The 26119-nt window shown below is 53.8% G+C and overlaps 1 protein-coding gene across 5 annotated transcripts in view; it reads left to right on the forward strand.

Annotated features, from left to right (window-relative positions):
• Positions 1–631: 631 nt before the first annotated feature.
• DNMT3A (DNA methyltransferase 3 alpha) overlaps positions 632–26119 on the forward strand; it is an 88204-nt gene continuing 62716 nt past the window's right edge. For 3 of the 5 annotated variants that reach the window (XM_083733204.1, XM_083733206.1, XM_083733208.1), the window contains exons 1-3: positions 632–795; positions 14494–14695; positions 22793–22900. In XM_083733204.1, the coding sequence (XP_083589330.1) occupies positions 14627–14695; positions 22793–22900 (177 nt within the window). In that variant the 5' untranslated portion in view covers positions 632–795; positions 14494–14626. The remainder of the gene's footprint in view (positions 796–14493; positions 14696–22792; positions 22901–26119) is intronic. The other 2 variants (XM_083733205.1, XM_083733207.1) reach the window with 1 other exon arrangement.

Below are 26119 nucleotides of genomic sequence, written 5' to 3' on the forward strand. Positions count from 1 at the left end.
AGACGCTTCTGGCGGACCAGAGCAGAGTACGGAAATGCTGTTTACCTTCCCGCTGGAGCGGTACCTATTTATCTACTTGCACTTGGAGGTGCTTTTGAACTGCTAGGTTGGCAGGAGCAGGGACCGAGCAATGGGAGCTCACCCTGTCGCGGGGATTCGAGCCGCCAACCTTCTGATCGGCAAGCCCTAGGCTCTGTGGTTTAACCCACAGCGCCACCCGCGTCCCTGGATGCAGCCTGGAAGAGCATAATTGGTGCCACTGCAAACCATCTGTCTCCATCCATTCTCAGCTTTCCATTTGGGCCACTGAGGCTCCACAACAGCCCAGCAGAAGAGCCTCTTCTGTGCAGGAATGAATAAGCAGAAACAGTCACTCTTGGATCTGCATGTGGCGGATTTCTGACCCTTATTTTGGCTGCTGGTCCCTTATTTTCAAATAATGTAAGTTGACAGCTCTGGCCAGGCGGGACCCGAGGGGAGAAGAAGCGGGGCGCTAGGACCCGTCGGGCGCGGGCGGCGCTGTCTCTCGGTCTCTCTCTCTCTCTCTCTCTCTCTGGCGCCCCCTGTGGGCGGGAGGCGGGCACTGCGCGCCGATCGCGCCCGAGCCGAGCCGAGCCGAGCGGCTTCGGTGCTGCAGTGGCGGCGGCGGCGGCGGCGGCGGCGGCGGCGGGCGAGGCCTCCTCCTCCTCCTCCTCCCCGGGCAGGGCAAGGCGAGCGCAGCGCGGAAGGAGGAGGCGGACGAGGAGCCCCCCCGGGAAGGAAGCAGCAGCTGCAACGCCAGCGCCGGGGAGCAAGGTAAGAAAAAAGAGGGGGGAGGAGGGGGGGCGCAGCAGCAGCAGCTGACAGGGGGGCGGGGGGAGTCCTCGATGCCCCTCTTTTGGGGGGGGCGCTGCGTTGACATGCTGCTGCTGCTGCTGCTGCAGGGAAGCGGGCAGAGCCCACCTCGCCCCCCCCCGGCCGCCTTTCTCGCCTTGCATTTTGCAAGGTGCCCAAATTGCAGCAGCAGCAGCAGCAACTCTGCCCCCCCCCCCCGCGCTTGTTGCATTGCACGGAAATGGGAGGCTTCCCCCCCCCCCGCCGTCCGCCACTTGCTGGGATGGGTTGGAAGGAGGGAGGGGAGGGGGGGTTGGCAGCGCCTCCACATCTCCCCCCCCCCTCGTCAAGTTCAAAGGGGTTGGCACGGGGACTGGCAAGGCTGCATGTTGTGTGCCCCCCCCCGTTTTCCACCCACCACCCCCTCCCTCGAGATCCTGCCCATTGGGTTGAACTTGAACTTCACGTATCTGGCAGGGAGGAGGAGGGACAGGAAGGTATCTTGGCGCGGCGGGGGGGGGGAGAGGAGGCAGAGTGCAGCGAGGCGCCCCCCCCCTCCTCGCCTGTGTTCGTGTGCGCGCGTGCGCCGTGCGGTGTGCCCGGGCGAGAGGGAGGAGGGAGGGAGGGAGGGAGGGGGGGTCGGCTGTGATTATTTATTAATTCCCCCCCATTTCTGCAGACGTGTCTGACCCGTGTCTGCTCTATTGGGGGGGGGAGTTTGCAAAGATGGGAGCCCCCCACCCCACTCCACTCCCCCCCCCCGAGCCACGCATGGGGGAGACCCGGGGGTTCCCCAAGATCGCCTCCGCTTCCCGGGTTTGACATTCTCCTGCCAAGCGGGCGGCAAACATGGCAGCCTGGCATGACCCTGGGGGGGCGCCCCTCTTTCCTTCCAGGGCGGGGGGGGCAGGAGAGGCGACGAGAGGGATCTGGGGGGGGGTCTGCCTAGGAGGGGCGGCGGGGGGGGAAGCCTAACTCTCGCCCTCCCCCCCCGCACACCTGTAGCTTGGCCCGGCGGGGGGGGGGGTGGAGAAGGGAGGCTGGTGCATTTCCCCCTCCCTCCTCCCTTGCCTCGTTTTGGCGGGGGGGGGGGGCGGCGGAAATGATGCATGGCGAGCGGGCGCCTGTTTCCCTGCAACCCCCTCCCGGTTTCGATCGCGGAGTGTGTGTGGGGGGGGAGCTTGGCCCGAGGCTTCCCTGCCGGGGGGGGGGCGAGGCTCTGCCTGTCACCCTTCTCTGCCCGGAGCTGGGGGGGGGGGGCGGGCGCAGCTGTGTCCTTGAAGGCTTTGCACTGCGGCTGGTGAAGGGCGAACGTGGAGGGGGGGCTGCTGCTGCTGAGCTCCCCACCCCTCCCTAGCAAGGCAGATCCGCTACAGGAAGCCCCCCCCCGGTCTGGATTCCCACCCCCACCCCACGCTCCGTGCAACAGCCCCCCCCCCGCTGTGCCCCCTCCGTTGCGTGCGGGGATGGCTTCGCCCGCTGGCACGGTGCCAGCCTCCCAGCTCCGCCTCCCTCCTGCTCTTTTGGAAGGGGGGGGTCTTTGCGTGCTGCTGTTGCCCCCCACCAGTGGTTGGCGAGGGGGGGGGAGATGGGCACAGCCCTGCAGTCGCGGAGGGGGGGCTCCAATGCCCCCTGCAGGCCCAGAGACCCCCCCATCTGGGTGCCCTGTGGCAAGAGGCAGGTCAAGGGCAGCCCATGCCAGGGTCACCCTGATGCCCCCACCCTCACCCCACACCCTGTGACATCTCTGTCCCCTGCCAAACTCCAGACCCCCCTGGGGGGGGGGTTCCTGCTGCCAGGATCAGGAATGCCCCCCTCCCTGCCCCCAAAAGATGACAATCTCCCTGCCCACCCTTGGGCACCTTTATTTAAACGCTTGCCAAACTTTTGGGGGACCCCAAGCAGCACCCTGTGACCCCTTTTTGGGCGAGGGGGGAGAGATCGGGGTGCCCCTCCCTGTGCCAGGCTGGGCTTTTCCGTGGAGCTTGGGGAACGGGCAGCTAGGAGTTGGCTCCCTTCTTGGCGGGAGCCGAGGAGGGTGGGCACTGAATGGGGCCAGGTGGGCAGGGCATTGGCGCACCCTCAACGCCCCCCCTTGTGCCATCCCACCTGCCTGCCCACCTTCCTTGGCACCCCCCTCTGTCTCTGGGGGGAGGGGAGCAAGATTTCTCCTCTCCTCTCTCTCCTTCTCAACCCCAGAGCCAATTCTTCAGCCCAGCGGCTTTGAAAAGGTCTTGACAATAAGGGGAGGGGGCGACCTTTTGTGAGATGGAGATTTGGGGGGGGGTCCGCTCTCCCTAACCCCTCGCCTGCTGAGTCAGCTGGAAACATGTTGGCAGGGGCTCTTTCTCCTTCCAATTAGATGTCTAAAAACATTTGAGGGGCTAATGGAGGCCAGGCCGATTGCCTGGAGTTACTTGCAGGGGAGGGGGCAGCTTTCCAGGCCCCCCCCCTCCGCCCTTGGGATAGCAGGATTAGATTCCGGGTGAGGCTGCCTATGGGCTGGGATAATCTCTTATAAATTTCTCCTGGAGGGAGCCAAACTTTGATTGTCATGAGAAATGGGGAGGGGGGGCGGGAGGCGCACAAAGGAATGTTTGCCTTTAGAAAGTTGGCAGGATCCCATCTTTTCCCCCCTGCTCCTGCCTCGCAAACTTCCTTTGGAGGGTGGGAACCACCTCTCCCCCCCCCCCGCCAAATCCATCCTTTTAGCGTTTACAGTCAGTTCTTATTTTGATAGCGAATCTCCTCTTTTGCTCCAGGGGAGGGCAGGCGTTTCCTGGGAGCGTGCAGAGTTCTCCGGGGCTGCCTTGCTTTGCACCCCACACACGGGGCCTCCAGCTCTCATCAGCCGCTGTCCAAGGATGCTGTGGGGGGGCAGTGCCTTTGGGAGCCGGGAGGGCAGACAGGTTGCGACCCCTAATCCAGAGCAGAGGCCTTCCCAAAGGGAATCCCCGGATGAGATAGCATGGGGGGGGGGACGGGGGGGCCCTGCTGAGGGCAGGCAGGGAGGTCGCCTGAGGGCACTGGAGCCATCGCATCCTGACCAGCTTCGGATGCTCTCTGCTCTCCATCTGGACCCGTGGGGGCTGCAGGTTGCTAATAATAATAATAATAATAATAATAATAATAATAATAATAATAAATTATTTATACCCCACCCTCCCCAGCCAAGACCGGGCTCAGGGCGGCTAACAACCAATAATAAAAACAAGTTGATTGAAACACAACTTAAAAACAAGTTTAAAATACAACATTAAATCATTAAAATGCAGCCCCCCCAGTTCCCATTACCACAACAGATTCAGGGGGGCCCAAACGTCTTTTATGGGGGTCCTACTTGCTTGTGTGCTTCTCACCTGTACAGGAGAGGCTGCAGACTCTCGCAAGAAGGTGGCATTTTTCCGGCCGGTCTTTGTTTAGGAGTGTATTTTATCTCCCCCCCCCCCCCCCCCGTAATTAAAGCAACTAATTCAAATCTGTATTAAGGGAGGAATTCACTGAGGCGCTGTGTTCACTTCTTCCGTCAGGGCCTGTTTTTCAGCCGGACGGAAATATACCCCCATCTTCCCTCCCCCTGCATGCTGTTCTGGGGGTTCCCCCAGTCAGGTTTTTTTTTGGGGGGGTGTGGAATCCCCATGGAGCTAGTGGAGGTCCTTGCGTGTCCCTTCTGGTGGCAGGACTAGTTGGCTGAGTCTGGCCTGGCGCACGTTGGGAACATGCGGGGTTTTTCTTAACGGTGGTGCAGCCCCGTTAAATGCATTGGTTTTTCTGCGTGTGTTTATATTGGGCTCGCATGCCGCCTTCCTGCCAAGGCACCCACAGGTGGCTCACTGTCTTAAGATGCTGCAGCAAATCCGTTATCTCGACGGCAGAGGTGGCCCCGTCCTCTCAGGCTGACCAGGAGCTGGGGGTCTGTGTGCTCCCTGGCCGGGACTCCTTCCCTTCTGCGCCAGAAGGCTGCATCTAGCTCCATATTGTCTGCACTGAACGGCAGAAGCTCTCTCCAGGTTTCAGGCTGGAGTCTCTCCCACACCTGCCAATAAATGCTCAGGATTGGACCTGCTTGCAAGGCAGTTATTTATTGGTCCATCTGGCTGCAGCAAATGGGGCCTGAGAAGTGGTTTTCCACTTATGGGGCTGGAATAGATTCCATACCCTCCAACACTCCTCCAATGAAAATAGAGATGTCCCATTCAGTAATGGTGATTTTACTATTTATTACTATTTATACCCCACACATCTGACTGGGTTGCTGCAGCCACTCTGGGCAGCTTCCAACATATATAAAAACACAATAAAACATTAAGCATTCAGACGATTCAGGGGTTGGATAACTCCACACCCTCCAACATTTCTCCAATGAAAATAGAGATGTCTTAAGGAAAAGCAGGACATTCCAGGATCACTCAGAAACCGGCACGGCTTCTCTAAATCAAGGATGTCCCTGGAAAATAGGGGCACTGGGAGAGTCTGAGATTCCCTACTTGAAACCCCAGAGACCTGCTGCTGCCAGTCAGTGCAGGTGGCCCAGAGTGCTGGGTTTTGAACATCCATCCCGCAGCTTGCTCCATTCCTCAGGGCTGCTGCGAAGGCCTGACGCAGCCTTGCTAGCGAGAGCGTCATCTAAAACCCAGCATGGCCCTAATTTATTTACTTGCATTTATATCCCTTTTCCTCCTATTACTTTTCCTCCAGCGGACGCGGTTCTCCTTCCCGCTCCTCACCTAATCCCCGCAACAACCGTGCATTGCAACCCCACAATTTTTGCATTGGACCGGGTTGGACTGGATGACCCTTGGGGTCCCTTCTAACTTGAACCATTCTATGAACGCTGGGAAGTTGGTTGGGCCGTGAGAGGCAGTGGCCAGCCTTGAAGGTCACCCAGCGAGAGCACCATGGCCAGGCGGGGATTTGAACCCTGGCCTCTCATGTCCTGGTCCGTTGCTCTAACCACTGGACCACACCGTATTGGAGCCTCAGGGAGGGCAGTGATGCCAACGTTTCCCTTCCTCTTGCTGCCCCAGAGTCCCTAGATGCAGAGAAGGCCTTCTCCTTATTGCTATGATTCATTGCATCTGCCCCACTTTTTCCTCCACGGAGCCCCATGCGTGGTCCTCCCCCTCCTCATTTAATCCCCACAACAACCCTGTAAGGTAGGACAGGCAGAGTGGTGGTGGCACCCAGCGAGCTTCAGGCCCGAGCGGGGATTCGAACCCAGGCCTCTTCCACAGTGACCCATATGAGTGGGTCACAAGCTCCTTGTCGCCTGCCACAGAGGGCAGAGCTGGCTGGAACCGGGTTATAAATCTGCTCTTCCAATCTGATAGGGATGAAGGAGGCGTCTGGGCTGGGCCCCTTGATCCGTTTCAGCTTTCCTTGGGGGGCCATGTGTGTGTCGCTCCCCCAGCCGTGGGGCAGAACGGCTTCTGCAGGGCAGCTGGGTCTGTTCTGCCCCCCCCCCTCCCGGAGTCACAGCTGATGCTGTGAGAAAGCAGCCCCTCCGCAGTCCATGCCTAGCCTGCTATGTGCTGGAAGTCAGAACCATGCGCTGGGGCCCAAGGGGAGGCCTTGCGCCCTAGACAACACCTTTCCCCCTGGGGAGATCTGGAGGGTTTTTGGGGGGGTCTGTCTGGGGTTCCCTCGCACTTGGGAGACATAGACTCTGCTGGGATCTTGTGTCTGTCTGGCAGTCAGGATTGTGCTCAGGGGACGCTTATGTATTTGTGGTCTCTGCACCCCTCCTTTCTCCCTCTAGGGAGCTCCAGGTGACCTCGGGGGTTCTTTCCCCCCGCCCTGTACCCTCCCAACAACCCTGTGAGGTAGGTTAGGCTGAGGGGCAGCGACTGGCCCCAGGACAACACCCGGTGAGTTTCATGGCTGAGCCTTGTCCAACACTCCAACTGCTAGGCCACGCTGTCGCTCTTGCTGCATTTGCCCCCTGGTGCACAGGAGAGCAGGATGCCCAGGGAGCTTCCTCTCCCCGAAGGCGACCCACGCCTGTTGGGCTGCTGGGACGGGTGTTTCTCCAAGACTTTGGAGCTGGCAGACTTTGGAAGAAGCCCAGGTTCTTTTTGCTCCTGGCTATGGATTGACGGCTGTCTGTTGGGAGTGATAGCAGGGCAATTCTGCGTGCCTGTGCCCTGCGGGTGGCGCTGATTCCTTCCCTCTCCCTCACGGGCCTTGGGCAAGTCACTCCTCTTGGCTCAGGGGGGAGGCAGAGGCGGATTTAGGGGAGCACAGCTGGTTTGCCCGCACTGGGCGCCGGGCCAAGAGGGCACTGCAACAAGGATGGGCAAGGGGGGGGAGAGGGGGTGCAGTGTTAGAAACTCAGGTGTGTAAGCTAGGTGCTTAAATCTAGGTTACGGTAACCACAACAGAGTGTCTGTTTGCCAGGGGGCTGGACTAGATGCCTCTGGGGACCCCTCCCAATGCTACGCTTCTACAATTCTATGCTCTCAGCGACATCGCTGGGCTGCTCTTACAACAGTTCACTTGTCCCAGGATGCAAGAAGGAGAAACACACACAGTGGAAATGGATAGTGGAGGTTTTCACAACCTGGTGCCCAGAGATCTCCATATAGTCATCATTTGACCTGTGCCAGTAGCAAAACGCGCCTGGCTAATTTCTAACACTGAAATTTTTAAGCCCAAAGTCCGCCACTGCGGGGAAGCACCATCCGCAGGTGGGGAGGGCTAGTGGCCAGAGGGAGCTCCCTTGGGGTGGTGCGTTGGCAGCAGCAGCAGCCCAGAGCTCTGGTCTGAGGATGCCTGTGAGAGGGGCGGGGGAATGATTCTAGGAGGGTCTTGGGACCCTCTGCACAGCCTGGCCCAACTGGGTGCCCTGCAACCCCTTCAGCCCCAGCTGAAACCTCCCCTCTCGCAGTTTCCAGCAGCTGGTACCCAGAAGCGTTGTTGTCTCTGACCGCAGAGGCACAGCAGTGCCATCCATGCCCATCTCCTCTGTGAATTGGCCCAGCCCTAGGTTGGCAGCTGTTGTTGCCTCCAGTGGCAAGGAGTTCCAGAATTTAACTCTGCGTGAAGGAGCACTTCTTTTTATCTGAAGGGCGCTTGCTTGGGCACAGCTGATTTCAGGGGCCCCCTGTGCGCCTGGTCTCCCCAAAATATCACAGCCTGAAGGGGACTGAGCTGAGCCACTGTGGCTTCTCTTGTCCTCTGGTGTCCTTAAAGGCACCTCCTGGCATGCGCTTGGCGCCGTCCCGTTCGTGAGCACCAAGAGCATCAGATGCGCCAGCCCCAAGGGGGTTCCATCCAATCCTGTTTCCTTCAAGTCCAGTCCCCAAGGGGGGCAGTCCTGCTTGCAGGGTTAGCGCAACAAGCTCTCCTTTCCCCTCTGGGGATTCCCAGGCGCTGGCAGGCGAAAGTGGGTGCATTTAGCCCGTGGGCACTTTGCTTGGCACAGGGAGAGGGGAGGCACCTTTGGGTTGGGTGGTTCTGCATGAATGCAAGTTGCTGGAAACCCCAGGAGGGGAGAGGACTCTTGAGCACGGATCCTGCTTTCAGGTTTCCTGTTCTTGTTTGGGTTCTCCTGTGGCATCTCTTGGTCTTTGGACTCCACTGTTTACTGTTTCCGTCCTGTGCACATGATAGAATATTACGTAATGTGTGTGTGTGTGTTTATCTCTCTGTGAAACCTGCCGGCCGACAACAGAAGCCTTCCTGCGAAGTGTGCTCTGGCCCAGGGAAGCTTTTCCCAGGACAGAGAAACATGCCCTCCTTTAAGGCAGACCCAACCTTTTTGCTGGGACGTGAGTGGCGCTGTGGGTTAAACCACAGAGCCTAGGGCTTGCCAATCAGAAGGTCGGCGGTTCGAATCCCCGCGATGGGGTGAGCTCCTGTTGCTCAGTCCCTTCTCCTGCCAACCTAGCAGTTCAAAAGCACGTCAGAGTGCAAGTAGATAAATAGGTACCGCTCCGGAGGGAAGGTAAATGGTGTTTCCGTGCGCTGCTCTGGTTCGCCAGAAGCGGCTTAGTCATGCTGGCCACATGACCCAGAAGCTGTACGCCGGCTCCCTTGGCCAATAAAGCAAGATGAGCGCCGCAACCCCAGAGTTGGCCACGACTGGACCTAATGGTCAGGGGTCCCTTGACCTTTTTAACCTCTTTGCCATTCTTCTCTGCAACTGAGAAGGAAGACACTGCTCTTCTTTCCCTGCAGTTTCCCTTCCCTGGCATCTTCCCCGTTCTCCTCGCCCTGGTTCTTGCTCTGGGTTCGAGAGCTACCCCGGGCTGCTGCTCTGCACATGTTTGCAGGAGGCTGGAAACGGCGATAAGACAGAACACATTTTACATTTGATGCGTTTTCTTGTATTCTCTTGCACGCAATTTGGATGGGATCTCCTAGAATTGCAGAGGGAGGGAGGAATCCCAAAGGCCATCCGCTCCAAGCCTTTGCAATGCAGGAATCGCAGCTTGTGTTCTGAACAGAAAAGTGGGAGATCTGCCCTGAATACAGTAGGCACAGTGCCAGCTGCCCTCTCTTGCCCCTGTGGGCCTGCCCCATGCCAAGGCTCTCCTCCCAGCTGCCCTTTGGGTGCCCCTGCCCTGCAAGGTGGGGCTGGAGGAGGGGGGAGGGTCCTTTCGCTGGTGGGATCCTGCAGGCAGCAGCCAGGCTCTTTTCCTGGCAGCCGGCAAAGAAAGACATTTTTACTGCTGGGCTATTTAAGGCATAAGTGACTTTGGCGGCTGCTATGGTTTTTTAATTATAATTCTGGTTTGCGTTTTTGTTTTTTCTAAATGTAAACAGCCCTGGAAGCACGAGGACGTGTAAGAAATACTAAAAGAAATAAGTTCAGCCGTTGGCTCTTGACCCTTGAAAATCTGGGGTGCCTAAAGTGTTGGCCCCTGCGTTGTGGGGTGGGCTGGGCTAATGGTTAGAGTGCTGGACTAGGACTTGGGAGAGACCAGAACTCCCAAGAACCTCACTGGGTGATCTCTGGGCCACTCTCTGCCTTTCAGACTCGCCTACTTTGCAAGGTTGTTGTAAGCTCAAAATGGGGAGGGGGAGAAGTATGTGCCCCATGAAAAGTGGAATATAAATGCAATAAATAAACATAAATCAGTAAATAGAATGAATTGATTTTAGAATGCATTTCAATTAATTGATTGTAAAGTGTTACTTTTATTGTTGTTAGCTGCTCTGAGCCCGGCTTCCGCTGGGGAGGGTGGGATGTACAGTGGTACTTCGGGTTACAGACGCTTCAGGTTACAGACTCCGCTAACCCAGAAATAGTGCTTCAGGTTAAGAACTTTGCTTCAGGATGAGAACAGAAATCGTGCTCTGGCGGTGCTGCAGCAGCGGGAGGCCCCATTAGCTAAAGTGGTGCTTTAGGTTAAGAACAGTTTCAGGTTAAGAACAGTTTCAGGTTAAGTACGGACCTCCGGAATGAATTAAGTGCTCAACCGGAGGTACCACTGTAAATAAAATTATATTATTTATAATAAATAAATGAGCTCTTTCAGTGGCTCCGACTTTCCAGACGGCCATTTCGCCTGGCACTTGTCTGTATGTGGAGACTGCATGAACCTCCTGTTGTCACAAAGTTCTTCCTGCGTGGGAATCTCTTTTCTTGAACCCATTGGTCTGGGTCCTGCTCTGGAGGGTAGGACTCGAACCCACGGCTTCGAGTGACGAGAAAGGTTGATTCCCACTGCACCTCAGGAAGAGCCTTGTGAGAGTGGGAGCTTTTGGGCAGTGGCACTGGGCGGTGGTGGAGGTTTTTGAAGAGAGGTCGGATGGCTGCCTGCCAGGGATGCTTTAGCTGAGATTCCTGCCTTGAAGGGGGTTGGTCTAGAGGACCCTCAGGGGTCCCTTCTGATTCTCAGGTTTGAGAGCCTGATCCTGATTTAAGCCTTGGGAGGCAGGTCTGGTTTCTGGACTTGTGTGTTGGAGGGCCTGAAATCGGGGCTGGTTTTGTTGTCCCCCGAGACTCCGTAACTGGTAGACCACTGACTGCACCAGTTGAACTGGCAGCAGATTCAAGACGCACAACTCAGGGAGCCATCAATGCCTGGCTTAACTCAGGCGTGGGAATGTTGAGTTGGAAGGGGTGCCAGAGACCCTGTAGCCCCCCCCCCAACAGTCTGGCCCTGACTAGAGACTCTCCCTGGCATTTGAGCCTTGCCCAGTTTTGCCTCTGGCTGTGGCACTCCTGTCCCCACTTGGGTACGGCTGAGTCCTCTCGCCACATGAGCTTAGCAAGGTTGTGCCAAGGGGGTGGGCAGCCGGCCTTGATAGGGGACCCCCTCTCTGTGAGTAGGGCTGCCCTGTGGCAAAGTGGGGAGGGGGCTTTCAAGCACCTGGCAAACACCTCCTGAGACGGAGAACTCCTCTTTGGGCTCTCCATCCTCGCCTGCCCCCCCCCAGACCTGGCTGATTGGCAGCTCTGCCTTCTGCGTGGGAGGGAGTCGTGCAAATTTCCTCGTGCATGTGTCACACCCCCTCCCCTCCTTGCAACTCCTTGAGGCTTTGCCGCTTGGCAGAAGAGCTGCGGTGCCAAGGAAGGGGGTCCTTTGCCCTGGAGGCTGTGGCGAAGACGAGGGGGTCCTCGCAGAGTCAGGGGAGCGCATCTTGGGGCAGCAGAGAGGTGAGATGCTCAGAGCTCGCGATGGGATCCAAACCTGTTTGCCAGGGGGCCGTTGAGTGGGGAGGCTTCCAGTATCCAGGAATCTGATTTATCCAGACTACCAGTCTGTCTACATTTGACAGCAGCGATGGCTCTCAGGCAGGCAGTTTTTCCAAGCCCTCCTTGGAGATGCCGGCAGCGTAACTTGAACCCGGGATCTTGTTTTGCTGGCAAGGCAGCAGGTGCCCCGGCCCTGTGCTAGGACCCTTTCCCATGAGGGGGGTGGGCTTGGCACAGGCAGTTCTGATGGCTCCTTCTTGGCTAGGGGGCTTCCTCTTAGCCCCCGTCTCTGTGATGCTCAGGGGAGATCCCAACTTGACTGTTTTGAGAGCTGAAGGAAACGGAACCCCAGATTTGTTGCTCTTTCCCAGAGAAGCTGCTGTGTGTGTGTGTGTGTGTGTGTGTGTGCAGTGTCCTCTTTGCATCTGATTTGGGAAGATGTCCTCTTGTGGCAAGGGACGCGGGTGGCACTGTGGGTTAAACCACAGAGCCTAGGACTTGCCGATCAGAAGGTCGGTGGTTTGAATCCCCATGACGGATTGAGCTCCCGTTGCTCGGTCTCAGCTCCTGCCAACCTAGCAGTTCGAAAGCACGTCAGAGTGCATGTAGATAAATAGGTACCACTCCGGCGGGAAGGTGAACAGCATTTCCGTGCGCTGCTCTGGTTTGCCAGAAGCAGTTTAGTCCTGCTGGCCACATGACCCAGAAGCTGTACACCGGCTCCCTTGGCCAGTAAAGCGAGATGAGCGCCGCAACCCCAGAGTCGGCCACGACTGGACCTCACGGACAGGGGCCCCTTTACCTTTACCCCTTGTGGCAGGAGGGGGTCCCCTCGGGAGCCAAATCTTCCTTTTTCTTGGGTGCTTCCTTTAGACCAGTGGTTTCCATAGTGGGTACTGGGATTACCTGGGGGGGGGCGGTTCTAAGAGGTGAGGGGATGGCAGGGGGGTCACTGGAGGGGTAAGTGTGTATTGGACTTTGAAAAGATCATCAGTTTGGGGGAGCCTATTAGTTTATTTTGAATAGATGTGCAATAAGTTGCTGCTGTTTGCATTGGGTTTTTGTCTTCCCTGGTTGGGTCTGAATAATGCTTCTTATGGGGTGGGGGGGCACAGGGGGAGGAGTTTATGGGACCAAGGGGGCAGGCCCCAAAACAGTCTGGGGACAGATGTTTCCTGGAGTGTGGAATTAGCAGAGATGGCAAAACTGGCAGCCCTGATAAGAAACATCTCTAGTCTGTTTACGAAGTTACTTTCCAAAGTGAAGTACGCAGCGGAGCTTGAAGTTTAAGGGGAGAAAAATAGCAGAACATATTAATAAACCTGTTAGAGAGGATGAAAGGAATAGAGAGATGGTGGAATTGCAAGATGCAGTTGTCCGAAATGTGTATTGCAAACATCGTTGGTGGGTGAGCGGGAGTTCATTAGTATTGTGGAATTTGGGATAACGGATGGCTGGCAAAACGTAACTTTTAAGGTTGAAATAAAATAAAATATTACACCCCCCCAAAAAAGATGCTGCAGTGGAACTCATCCACAGCCGCTGCTCCCCATAGCCAGATCAGCCCCACACCGAGAGCAGAGGGGCAGGGAGGGCTGGGTGCCCTGAGCCTTCGTGGGCACCTTGGGGGGCTGGCAGGGGCTGGCATGTGAATTTGGGTGTGGGGAAGAGCCAAGGGAGGCTGCTCAGATTCTTCCGCAGCAATCCCTGCCCACTTGCAGGGGGCATTGAGTGCCACTGTGGGTCAGATGTGGGTCAGATCTTGTTCCTAGCCTGGCAGGGGGCCGAGGGGGGGTTGTCTTCCGCCTGGGAAGGGCTGATTCCCTCTCCACCTTTCACTTGTGACTTGGCTCACTTGCAGTGCATTACGTCCCTTTAGCTGCAATTCCTTTATGGTGGGGGGTTGGGCGCCAGAGGGGTCGCATCCTGTGGCCCTTTGGCATTCCCAGGCAGAGGGCGGACCACAACCATTGTGTGTGGGGGACACACACCCATTTCCAGAGTTCTTCCCCCCTTGCATTGGAGGTGCCCAGACTGGAGGCCTCTGTTGCATTCGGCTCCTGATTCATAGAGTTGGAAGGGACCCCCAGGGTCATCCAGTCTGACCCCCGCAATGCAGGAATCTCGGCTCAAGCATCCCTGACCGATGGCCCTCCAACCTCTGCTTAAAAACCTCCAAGGAAGGAGACTGTTCCATTGCCAAAGAGCTATTACTGTCAGAAAGTTCTTCCTAATAATAATAATAATAATAAATTTTATTTATCCCCCACCCTCACTGGCCAAAGCCAGGCTAAGGGCAGCTAACACCAATAAAATCACAGTAAAATCTGGCGGTTCCCTCATTGCGAGAAGTGAGGTTGCAGGGAACCAGGCAGAGGGCCTTCTTGGTAGTGGCACCCGCCCTGTGGAACGCCCTCCCTTCAGATGTGAAGGAAATAAGCAGCTATCCTATCTTTAAAAGACATCTGTTTTTAATACTTAATGCTGTACTGTTTTTAACACTCGATTGTGAGCCGCCCAGAGTGGCTGGGGAAACTCAGCCAGATGGGCGGGGTATAAATAAATTATTATTATTATTATTATTAGGGGGAAAGAGGGGGGGAGAGAAAGGAAAAAAACCCCAATTTAAAATACAGGTTAAAATGCAATTTAAAATGTTTGAATCTCCTTTTTCTTGTAGTTTGAATCTTTTGGTTTGGGTCCCTATTTCGGGACTAATCTCCTTGAAGTAGCAGATGCAATTGCCCCCTCCCCCCCTTGCCCCCACCCCCATTGCCCCTTGTGCAGCGCCAAGGCCTGTTCCTTCTCCCACCCCATAGCTCTTGCCCTACCAATGGGTGCTGAGGGTGGGGGTCTCTGAGCCAGGTGGGGACCTTTCCTTCTGCGAATGGCCCTGGCCCAACCATATCACCCAGAGCCAAAGCTGTGCCCCCCCCAGGCCCGCAAGGGGCTCTCCCTGCCCCAGTGCGTGAGCGCCTCTTGCCCTGGGTCTGGGGCTGGCCCTCTGACCGCCTCCTCTCTTCTGGCCCTTCCAGGTGGCAGGGAAAGCAGGACAGATCCATCCGCAAAGGGGGGCCCTCGGCGTGCCAGCTCTCCCGCTCCCCCTGAAGCCTTTTGCACCTTGACCCCCCCAAGGGGACCAGCCTCCCCCCTGCCGCTTCGCTCGCCATGCCGTCCAATGGGGCCGTCGACACCAGAAGCCCCTCCGCCGACCGGGAGTCAGCCGATGCTCACAAGGTAAGCGGGGGGGGGGCAGCGGGGGCGCGCTGTGATCGGGCAGGGTGGCAGCAGGGCCAGTAACAGCCTGCGGGAGAGCTCAGTCCATGGATCTCAAGGTCACGGGCAAAAATATTCCTGCATTGGGGGGTTGGACTGGATGACCCTTGGGTGTCCCTTCCAACGCTGATTGCACCTGTGCAAAGTTTGTGCTGCATGGCCTCCACCAGGGCCAGGGCCTTTTCAGTGATGGCTCCGACCTGGTGGAATGCTCTGTCCCAGGAGACCAGGGCCCTTCAGGATTTAACCTCCTTCCGCAGGGCCTGTAAGACAGAGCTATTCCGCCTGGCCTTTAATTTGAATTCAGCCTGATCTTTTATTTCCCTTCCCTCCCCTCCCCTTTTTATGAAGATTCCCCGCTCTGAGACCCCGCAGCTAATTCTCCCCTGGCCTCCTCGCTGGCCCAAGGAGGACCAATTCAGCCAGCTAGCCCTGGGGATTATCTAACTGATTTTTTTTTTATTACAGATAGGTAGCCGTGTTGGTCTGCCATAGTCAAAACAAAAAAAATTCCTTCCAGTAGCACCTTAAAGACCAACTAAGTTAGTTCTTGGTATGAGATTTCGTGTGCATGCACACTTCTTCAGGTACCTGCATGCACACGAAAGCTCATACCAAGAACTGACTTAGTTGGTCTTTAAGGTGCTACTGGAAGGAATTATTATTATTATTATTATTGTTATTGTTATTCATGTTTTTATGCTGTTTTTATAATTAAGTGTTTTAAAGTGTTTTAAATTTGTTGTTAGCTGCCCTGAGCCTGGTTTTTGAACCGGAAAGGGCGGGGTATAAATAAAAAATGATTATTATTATTATTATTATTATTATTATTATTATTATTATTGGCTGGTATGGAGGGGTCTTCTCTGTCTTCTCCAGCATCGGGTTTAACCCAGCTCTGGTTTTTGGGGTGGGAGCGTCGGCATAACGGGGGGGTTGGACTAGATGACCCTCAGGTGCTTTCCCCCTCCTTTGATTCTTTGATAATGAGATGGGCAGCTTTGAAGTCTATGGGGCAGAGGAGCAGCCTGCGCTTGGTGGGCGGCAGAGGCGGAGGAAGAGAGAGCATTATGGCATGGGCTTTGCCTTGGTTCTCAAACATAATCCGTTCCGGAAGTCCATTCCAAAACTAAAGTGTTCCAAAACCAAGGCACTCTTTCCCATAGAAAGTAATGCAAAACAGATCAATCCATTCCAGACTTTTAAAAACAACCACTAAAACAGCAATTTAACCTGGATTTTAGTATCAAGAGCATCGATCCATAAAATGAAAGAAATAATCAATGTACTGTATTATAAAATAAATAAAACAGTATTGTAGATGATAAAAATAAAAATTAAAAATTTTTCATACCTGCACTGATGATTGCCATTGTTTGGATGGGGGGATTTTATCCATTTCCACAGTCACACAATCAATCAATCAATCAATCAATCAGTAGCTGAACTGGGATCTGCACAGCCACAAAAACAAATTAACCAGAAAAGCCTCAAAACAAAAAAACGCAAAATAAATAGCAAAAACAAAAGCACCAAATATAAGCTCCAAATATCAATTCAAAACACTGCAATCAGAAACAGAAGACTTGAATTACAATGGGGGGGGGGGGAGGATGCAAATTAGCAGCGTAACAGGAAACACAGGGGGACTAAAAATGGAGCACGTTCAGCTTCCGAAAAAAGTTCGAAAACCAGAACACCTACTTCCGGTTTTGCAGCGTTTGGGTTCCAAGTTGTTTGTGAACCAAAGTACCAAAAGTGTGTGGGTGACCTCAGAGTTGGAAGAGACACCCAGGGCACATCTAGTCCAGCCCTCTGCAGGGAGCCCCTGGGGCAGGTTGCGGTGCAGGAGAGAGGATACTCTGCACATGCTCCGTTCTCTCGTGAGAGGCGGGCAAAGGCCTGGGTCAGGGAGCTGGTAACATGTGGGCATTAGAAGAAGCCTCAGCTGAGTTCTCAGAAAGGCCCAGGGATGGGGTATTTCTGTGACATGTTCCATTCACACAAATCCCAAAGCGTCTTGCAAACATCATTAAGTACAGCATAAACTGTATGCTATAATTAACAACACATCAAAAAAGCAGTTACAATCTTTGAAACAATTTTGGCAAACCGGCAACTAAAAATACTGTGTTTTATTTCATACAGTTTATATACTACTGATTGGTTAAGAAAGGGAGGGAAAGACCCAAAAACCTCCACGTGGTTTAAAGAAAGCAGTAATATTATCAATAAACCTTTTTCTCTCTCTTTATTTTGAATTTGCATTTTATTTATTTGTTAACATTTTTATATTACATCGGTAAACATTGTCATATTACATTACAGGACTTACTATAATATAATTTTCAACATGTATACAAAAATTATATACACATTTTATATTCCTAGAAAGAAAATGAAACAAATAAGAAAGAACAAAGAGAAAAAACAAAAACAACCCCCCCTCCATAAACCTTTCTCAAAGTTAAATTAAAATAACAATGGACTGGAAACGGACGATAACGCTCATCCTCTTCCTGAATGTCTGGACGGGCTTGTCTAGACACGAATGCTTTCAGCAGGTGCCAAACAGAGGGGGGCAAAGGCTCAAGTGGCGGGGAGTTCCAAAGGGGAGATGCTGCCACACAGGAAGATCTGTGTATTTACAAATGCAGAAGGGGGTGTTATGTGCCAGTTTGGAATGGGATAATGTTTGGAGGGGAGACCAGAGAGAGGCAAAGCTGTCATGCGCATGTGGGGGGGCGGAATGCAGGTGAGGCGTTCCAGGATCAAGGAAACCGGAGCGAGAGAAAGAGACCTGTTTTTGCACCGGAGGGCAGGGAGCCAGCTGGCACAGCCTGGCTCATGCCAGGACTGACTCAGGGTTGCTCTGCTGTGTCCTGAGGGTGCCGGGTTCCAGAGCCGCTCTCCATTGAGGCGTGCATTATGTGTCCGTGGGGTTTTTCCTACGGCTCGGTTCACGGCTTCCAGCTCTCTTGCAGCCCCCACACCTGGAAAGCCCTAAAGGGGCAGCATTTAGGTGCTGCTGCTGAGGACCATCCGGGGACTGGCACTCACCCCGCAAGTCTGCCACTTGCGCTGTTCTCTCACCCTGGCACAGGAGCCCACTAAGGCTGCGCGGGAGGCTCCAGGGCTCGTGCAGAGGGCTCCCTGCGGGCTTTCACCTGGCCCTCCCTCCCCTGTTCTGCACCACAGTCTCTCGGGCGCCTGTCCCAGGTGACACCTGAAACTGGGTTTTGTGTTTCCACTGCATGTGTGCGCCGGTGTGCGCCCCCTCCCGCGCATTCTCCCTCTCTGAGCACAGCAGAACGTGCGTGCATCCAGGTGGAAGATTCAGGACAGAGGAAAGAGAGAACTTTTCCCCGCAGCGCATAGTTGGAACTGTGGAACTCCCCGCCACAGGGCCTCGAGGGCTTGAAAAGAGGATGAGTGATATCGATGGCCCCTAGACAGGATGGCAATACCTCTGGAAACCACATGAGAGGAGAGAGATTCTCTTTTGCCCCCCCCCCCCCAGCTCCTGTGCCCAGGCTGCCCCAGAGGCGTTCCAGTATCCTAGGCTCCTGCCAGCTGTTTCCGTCACTTGCTGCCTGCTGCGCAGCCCTGTTTCTGCAGGAGAATCCGGCCCTCGGAGGGGGGAGCTGTTCCCCTGCCCCCCCAACAAGGGAGTTTTCCCTGGAGCTGTTTGGCAGGAGCAGCAGGAGGGAGGTGGGTTGGAGGGGCCCTGGGGGGCTTTGCAGGCAGCCAGGTGGCTCGCCGCACCTGAGGCACAGGTGGAGCAATTTGATTTATAGCGGGGCGGACCTGATCCGAGCCGGCGGAGGCAGGAGCCTCACTGCACAGGGGAATACGCCTTTCCTGACTTTGCCCTGGGATCACATAGCAACCCGCCTGCTTGTTTGTCGGCCGGGCCTTCAGGCTGCGTCTTCTCTGCCAAGGAAGCGTCTTCTCTTCCTGTCCATCTTCTAGGGCACCTGTTAATCTCGAGAGAGAAGGGAGGGCACCTTTGGGGGTCAGGTCAAACAGCTGGATTAGCATGCGCCACAAGCCTGGGCAGCGTGTCTGGGGGTCCTGGGCTGCCCTGGCAACAAGACCCTCCCTGTCGGCCTCACCGGTGTGGGTCCAAAGGAAGGCAGAGCAAGATGTTGGGCACCAGCTTGCAATAGTAATAATAATAATAATATATTTATACCCCGCCCATCTGGCTGGGTTTCCCCAGCCACTCTGGGCGGCTTCCAACTAAACATTAAAATACAATAATTCACCAGCTATTAAAAGCTTCCCTAAACAGGGCTGCCTTCAGATGTCTTCGAAATGTCAGATAGTTGTTTATGTCTTTGACATCTGGTGGGAGGGCGTTCCACAGGGCGGGTGCCATCACCGAGAAGGCCCTCTCCCTGGTTCCCTGTAACCTCACATCTCTCAGTGAGGGAACCGCCAGAAGGCCCTTGGCACTGGACCTCAGTGTCCGGGCAGAACGATGCGGGTGGAGACGCTCCTTCAGGTATACAGGATCGAGGCCGTTTAGGGCTTTCAAGGTCAGCATCAACACTTTGAATTGTGCTCGGAAACGTACTGGGATCCAGTGTAGGTATTTCAAGACCAGTGTTATGTGGTCCCGGCGGCCGCTCCCAGTCACCAGTCCACCTGCTGCATTCTGGATTAGTTGTAGTTTCCAGGTCCCCTTCAAAGGTAGCCCCACGTAGAGCGCATTGCAGTAGTCCAAGCGGGAGATAACCAGAGCATGCACCACTCTGGCAAGACAGTCCATGGGCAAGTAGGGTCTCATCCTGCGTACCAGATGGAGCTGGTAGACAGCTGCCCTGGACACAGAATTAACCTGTGCCTCCATGGACAGCTGTGAGTCGAGTCCAAAATGACTCCCAGGCTGCGCACCTGCTCCTTCAGGGCCACAGTTCCCCTCTGTGCTGCTCAAATGAGGACTTTCCTCCATCTGTCCTGAATCTCCCAACATCCGTAGGTCTTTGCTTACAAGAGAGGGAGGAAAACCTTTCTCTGTCTGCTTTCTCCAAGGCGGGCCCATTTTAGAGATTTCTGAAATTAGGACTGGCGTAATTCCTTTCCAGCCTTTAAAGCACTTGTCGCTGTGCATCTCAGGGGGGGGGGGCTGCTGCTGCTGCTGTGGCCCTTGGGCCCTTCCCACAAGCAGGGGGGGACTGTAGGAGAGGAGGACTGGGACTGGGTGAGCCCCCCTTTGGTCTGATCCAGCGGCCAGGCTCTCCGAACGTCCTGATTTTCCTTCCCATTTTATGGAGGGATGAAAGGAGAGGTGGAGGTGGTGGTTTTGGTGGTGATGGAGAAAGATTCCTCTGAGGTCGTGCAGAGAGTCTCTGGCCAAAGTCGAGAGAGGAGCCGTCAGGCCCAGCGCACAGCCGCTTCCTACACTCCTCTCTGCCTCGACTGTGCGGCTGCTGTGCGGGTTTTAAGTTGTGAGAGTCCCTTCTCTGAGCTGCACAGTTCCAAGCACCTCTCCGTGGTCTCAGACGATGCCTTAGGCCCCAAGACCTAAAGCTTTCATCTGGTGGACTTTCGGGAGATTTCTGTGTCCGAGTTGGAAGGGACCCCTAGCGGTCATCTAGTCCAACCCCCTTGCCAAGAGAAGAGGGGCTTTGGCGTCCCGGCTGCCCATGGAGGCATTTTAGGCCTTTGAATGTGCAACAGAGCCAGTGCGCTCAAACAATGCCTTAGGCCCCAAGACCTAAAGCTTTCATCTGGTGGACTTTCGGGAGATTTCTGTGTCCGAGTTGGAAGGGACCCCTAGCGGTCATCTATTCCAACCCCCTTGCCAAGAGAAAAGGGGCTTTGGCGTCCCGGCTGCCCATGGAGGCATTTTAGGCCTTTGAATGTGCAACAGAGCCAGTGCGCTCAAACAATGCCTTAGGCCCCAAGACCTAAAGCTTTCATCTGGTGGACTTTCGGGAGATTTCTGTGTCCGAGTTGGAAGGGACCCCTAGCGGTCATCTAGTCCAACCCCCTTGCCAAGAGAAGAGGGGCTTTGGCGTCCCGGCTGCCCATGGAGGCATTTTAGGCCTTTGAATGTGCAACAGAGCCAGTGCGCAGGGAACTGAGTGAAGGTCCTCTTTGAAAGCCCCAACACACTCTGAGCAAGCCTTCAGGCTACACCAAATTTTTCATCGGGATAGGAGGTCTTTGGAGCAAAAACCACCAAAGAGAAGTGGGGTTTGGGGGCAGTTTAGGGTGCTGGCTGTGCTTTGGCTGCTTCAGGGCGAAGAGGCAGGAAGGCTTTTTCGTTTGGGGGTGCTCAACATCCTCATTGGGCCAAGGAAAGCTGCCTTGCAAAGTCCACAGGTCTCTTGGGCACAATTTCACCTTCCCCTGGCAAGGATGGGAGGCAGGTGTGGGTTGGTTCGTTTCTTGTTTCTGTGAGGGGTTGTCGCCATACTGGGAAAGGGCTCAGCCCCTGTTCCCTTGCTGGGGGCAGCTGGGTGGGGCTCTGATGTTTGTTCTGCAGGTTCATTCAGGGGCCACATTCATTTATACTAATCTGCACAAAATATGCTCTTTAAAAACACACCATGTGCTGGTTTTTTTGGAGGGGTGGGAATGACAAATGCAATAAACCCCGTCAGCTTCAGAACTATATTTTCTCACAGGCAGTAAATAAAAACGAGCATTTCAAAATGTTCTTTCAAAAAGCAATTGAGACAGTCATTACAGTGGTACCTCTAGCAGCGGGCATGATCCGTTCTGGGGTGCCGTTCACACCCCGAAGAGCCCGCAACTAGAGCAGTGCTTCTGCGCAAGCGTGGAGCGCGACAGAGAGCTTCTGCTCATGTGCAAAGCGTGCAGAACGCTTCTGTGCATGCGGCAAAACTGTTTGCTGCATTCGCAAGCTGAAAAGACGCAGCATGAACCTAACGCAGCACGAGGTATGTCTGTATATCAGTGCACTAGCAAGGGCTGAGAAAAACATGATTTGAATCAAATTCCTTCATTGGCAAGAGCTGGACTAGATGATCCTTGGTGGTCCCTTCGAACTCTACAGTTCTGTGATTCCATGAAAAACATGCACTTTTATAGTCTTTCTAGTTGGTGCCAGTTGAATGTCTTTTTCCTCCTCTGATCTTGTGAATAGTGCAATTTCACCATTTAGAACATTGCCTCTTAACACTCTCCCCCCCCTCCAAAACCCCCCCGGTGTGGCAGGATAAGTGTGTTCCTGTATGCCCTTGTGCCCCTGAGCGTCACCTTGCTGACCCACAACCTCACCTGGGGTGATCTCTCTCTCTTTTTCTTTTTTTAAAAAAATATTTTTATTCAATTTTCTTCAAAAGTAACAAAAATAAAAACAAACAATAACAAATACAACAGCAACAACAAACAAAAGAAAAATATACACAAAAACAATATCAAATCCATAAAATGGGATTTGCCGAGTCCCGTGATCCCCCCCGCCATTCCTTAAATTTTCTTTTCTGCATATCATTTCCATTGCAAATTATTTTTTGCTTCAAATTTCCTACAAGTGTTCTTAAAATCCTGCCAATGTATCAACCTTTTTACAGTTCTTTTGCAAATATATCATTGGAACATTTCCCATTCTTTTTTAAAAATACTTGTCCTCTTGATTTCTGAGTTTTCCAGTTACAGTCAGACACTTCAAGCTGCGTTTTTCAGGTTACAGACCCGCCGAAACCCGCAAGTACCGGAACGGGTTATTTCCAGGTTTCGGGGGTCGTGCATGTGCAGAAGCGCTAAACCGTGCTTTGCCCAGAAGCACCGAATCGCAACCCGCATGTGCGCAGATGCGCCGCTGCAGGTTGAGAATGCTGCAGGTTGCAAACATGCATCCTGCACGGATCACATTTGCAACCCGAGCATCCACTGTAGTTTTGCCATTTCAGCACAGTCCATTCACTTGGTTTGCCTGTCTTCTCTGGTCGGAACGGCTTCCTCTTTGCATCTTTGGGCTAACAGTACCTGGGCATAAACAATTTCTTCTGGACTTTTGGAATCTCCGCTCCTACCTGTGGTGACCGCTCTCTCTCTCTCTCTCTCTCTCTCTCTCCCCAGCAGGGTGAAGAGGACCCTGATGAGAACCGCAGCAAGGCGGAGAGGCCAGATGCAGGGATCCCCGCCAGGAAAGCAGGCCGTCCCGGAAGGAAGCGCAGGCAGCCCGTGGTGAGTGGGGGCCCAGGAGCCGTTGGGGGGCGAGGGTGACCGGGCACAGGTGGCCCTCTTGCGCTTGCCGGTCCCCATAAATGCCGGCCCAGGCATGGTGGCTGGGGCTGGCAGAAGGCGGAAGCCTCTGTGGAGCAGGTTTTGTGTGCCTCCTCTTGAGGAAGGATCCAGGAGGTGGCATTGGCAGAGTTACACAGCAGGGGAGCTGGGCGCTCGGCACTTCATCTCCCGGTTGTGAGAGCAGGGGGGGATCAGGGCTCCTCAGAGTAGACCCGTGGTCTCGGCTGGTGTGGAAACCAGGCCACGGAAGGAAGGAAGAGAAAGTCCCGCATTCTTGGGCCTCCCTGAGAGCCGCAGATCCACGTGAGCGCCTGCAAAGCGCACCCCCCCCTGCCCTGCCCCCTTCTGCTGCAAAGAATACGGCTCCCGGCGACATCCCTCTCTGGAAGCGTGGGCATGCGCAGACATGCCCGTCACCTCTGGCAAAGCGCGCAAATGCTCCTGTGAATCCGCTCCCGCAGGGGATGTGGAAGGAGGGGTTTTCGACGCCTCGGCTGCTTGGAGTGAAAGAGCTTCACGTTCTTGGCCTCGTAAACTGGAGTTCAGGAGAGGCGCCGTCTGCGAGACGCTTTCCCGTAGACACCGCCAGGCGCACGGGATTGCGCTGTTGCCCGATGGTTTCCTCGCTGGGCAAGGTTAGCAACGCCCCTTTTGACCCACACAGTTTCCCAGGGGGATTCCCTTTGTAAGAGGAACGGCTGGAAGACCCCTATCTCCCCCACGAAGAAGTCCAAGTGCTGAGATCTCTTTCGGAAGTTAGGCTGGCGTCTCTCGAGGACGGAGCCTTCTCAGTGCTGACCCCCCTGGCTGTGGAAATGGCCCTGGGGATTTCTTTTGCCAGATGGGACGGGGATTCTTCAGTTGCGGTTCCTGCCTTTCAGAGGGCTGGACTAGGCGACTCGTGGGGGCCCCTTTGAACGCTGTGCTTCTCGGTGTCTCATCCGTCTGCAGCAGAGGGTTCCCAGGGGCCAAATCTAGCCAGCTTTACGTCCTACATTAAATCAGCATTTGTTTTGCATGCGCTTTTAACTGAAATGTGCTTGACGCTGGCTGCTCCTTCTCGGTTTCATTGCGGTTCTTGATAGCTTGTGTTGTCGCCTGCTGATCGTTGTTTGATTTCTCATATTGATTTTATGTGTGTGTGTATTTGAAGCCATGTCTGTGTTTTAATCTCTGTACGTTGCTTTCCAAATTGCAATGAGCTGGCTGACTTGAGGGGCCATCGAAGGAGAGGGGAGAAGCCTGAGGGGTCAGTTGTAATTGCTTTTGCTCACTTGTTGGAAGTGCTTTGGAAACGTGTGAACTGGTTTTTTAAAAATGTACCTGGCTAAATGGGGAAAGGATGGATGTGCTAAGGATGGAATTTCCCCCCTGTTTAAACAAAGATTCTGTTTTTATTTATTTTATTTTTAACATCTTTGTTGAAAATTCAAGAAGTACATAATTATATGTGCACTGAACATGGTGAGAATAAATAAAAGAGAGAGAAAAAGAAGGAGAAGCAGAACCCGTGTAGAAGGGAAAATAAAGTGGGAAGGGAGAAAAACTCAAAACTGTGTAATTTGTAAATTTGTAAAACAGAGTTGTAAATTTGTAAAACAGAGTTGTACTTCACCAGATCTTAACCTATTACAGTATTTGTAAGAATGGATTCCAAGTATCATTGAATTTGTCCATGGCAAACCTGCATTTATTTGCAAGTTGTTCATATGTTGTGAGTTTGTATACGTCTTCAACCCAGTCGTAGAAGGGAGCTGCATTTTAATTTTTCCAGTTCATCAGTCTCCGTCTTATTGCCATGGTAAAGGCACAGAGAATCCACTCGTATTGTCCTTTTGCAGGGTTCCATGTGCTGGCTATATAATTCAAGAGGATGTTTTGCTCTGTCAATGTAAGGTTGTTCCGTACAGCTCTGTTGATAGTTTGAGTTACCTTCTGCCACAAACCTTTCAACAGAGGACAATGAAAAAACATGTGTTTTAGGGAAGCATTATCCCTGTTGCATCTCCGGCAGTTAGATACCTGAGCTAGACCTTTTTAAAAACAAATGTAATGGGGTCCAGTATATTCTAAATATTATGAGCCTCCATTTAAGGTCCAGAGACACCCTTGTTATAGCAGTTAAGACGTGATGAGCCTTTGGACAGCGGAACGGTCTCCCTCGGGAGATGGTGGACTCTCTTTCCCTGGAGGTCTTTAGCAGAGGTTGGGAGGCCATCTGGGATTCCTGCATCTCAGGGGGTTGGACTGGATGACCTTGGGGGGTCCCTTCCAGCTGTGCAGTTCTCCGGTTCTCTTTCTCTTGCGCTGCCTATGGAGATCTTCCACTGTTTCTCCCTCCCTTGTGGGGTCTCTGCTTTAGGTCCTGCCAAACACCCCAGACCTTTATTGGCCGTGGGGGAGGCCTAGGTCCTGGTTAAGCACCCACAACAGGTGGGGTGCCCAGCCCCTCCTCCTGCCCCTCTTTTTTCCATATAATTTTTATTGAGTTTTCATATTTAATTACACCTCATTTCACAAATCTATAACATAAAGCATTGCTCAGACAGAGCAGCGACTTCCTTCCCCCCCTTTCTGACTTCCAAACATTTTTTACTAAATTCTCGCATTTCTATAACCACTTTTTTACCTTTATTATGATAATTACCTCCTTATATGTAAATTGGATCCCTATTTTCACATTACAAAACATTTCAATTTAAGCCTACGAACGTTTTCAAGTGTTTACAATTTTCTTTCATATAAAATATAAATCTGCTCCAGTCCTTTTGAAACAAATCGTCTCACCGATTCCAGATCTTCCCCGTCAGCTTTGCCATCTCCACATATTCTACCATCTTTATCTGCCAGTTTTCCAATGTTGGACGATCCTGCTGCTTCCATTTCTGGGCCAGGAGTATTCTTGCAGCCATTGTGGCGTACATAAACAAATTTACATCTTTTCTGTAAATTTCCTCTCCCATTAACCCCAGCAAAAATGCCTCTGGTTTTTTATTAAAATTGTCATGCCCCTCATTGTGATCTCCACGGGGCGGGGTCTCCTGGTTCTGGGAGCCCCTGATGCAGCTGAGCACTCTTGGGGGGCGCATGGGAACGCCTCTTCCTCCTCCTGGCTGTGGGGCTCCTTCCTTGCCCCCCCTTCAGCTCTGCCCCCCTGCC

This window comes from Podarcis gaigeae (assembly GCF_964106915.1).
Source record: "Podarcis gaigeae genome assembly, chromosome: 3".
In the NCBI taxonomy this organism is placed as follows: domain Eukaryota; kingdom Metazoa; phylum Chordata; class Lepidosauria; order Squamata; family Lacertidae; genus Podarcis; species Podarcis gaigeae.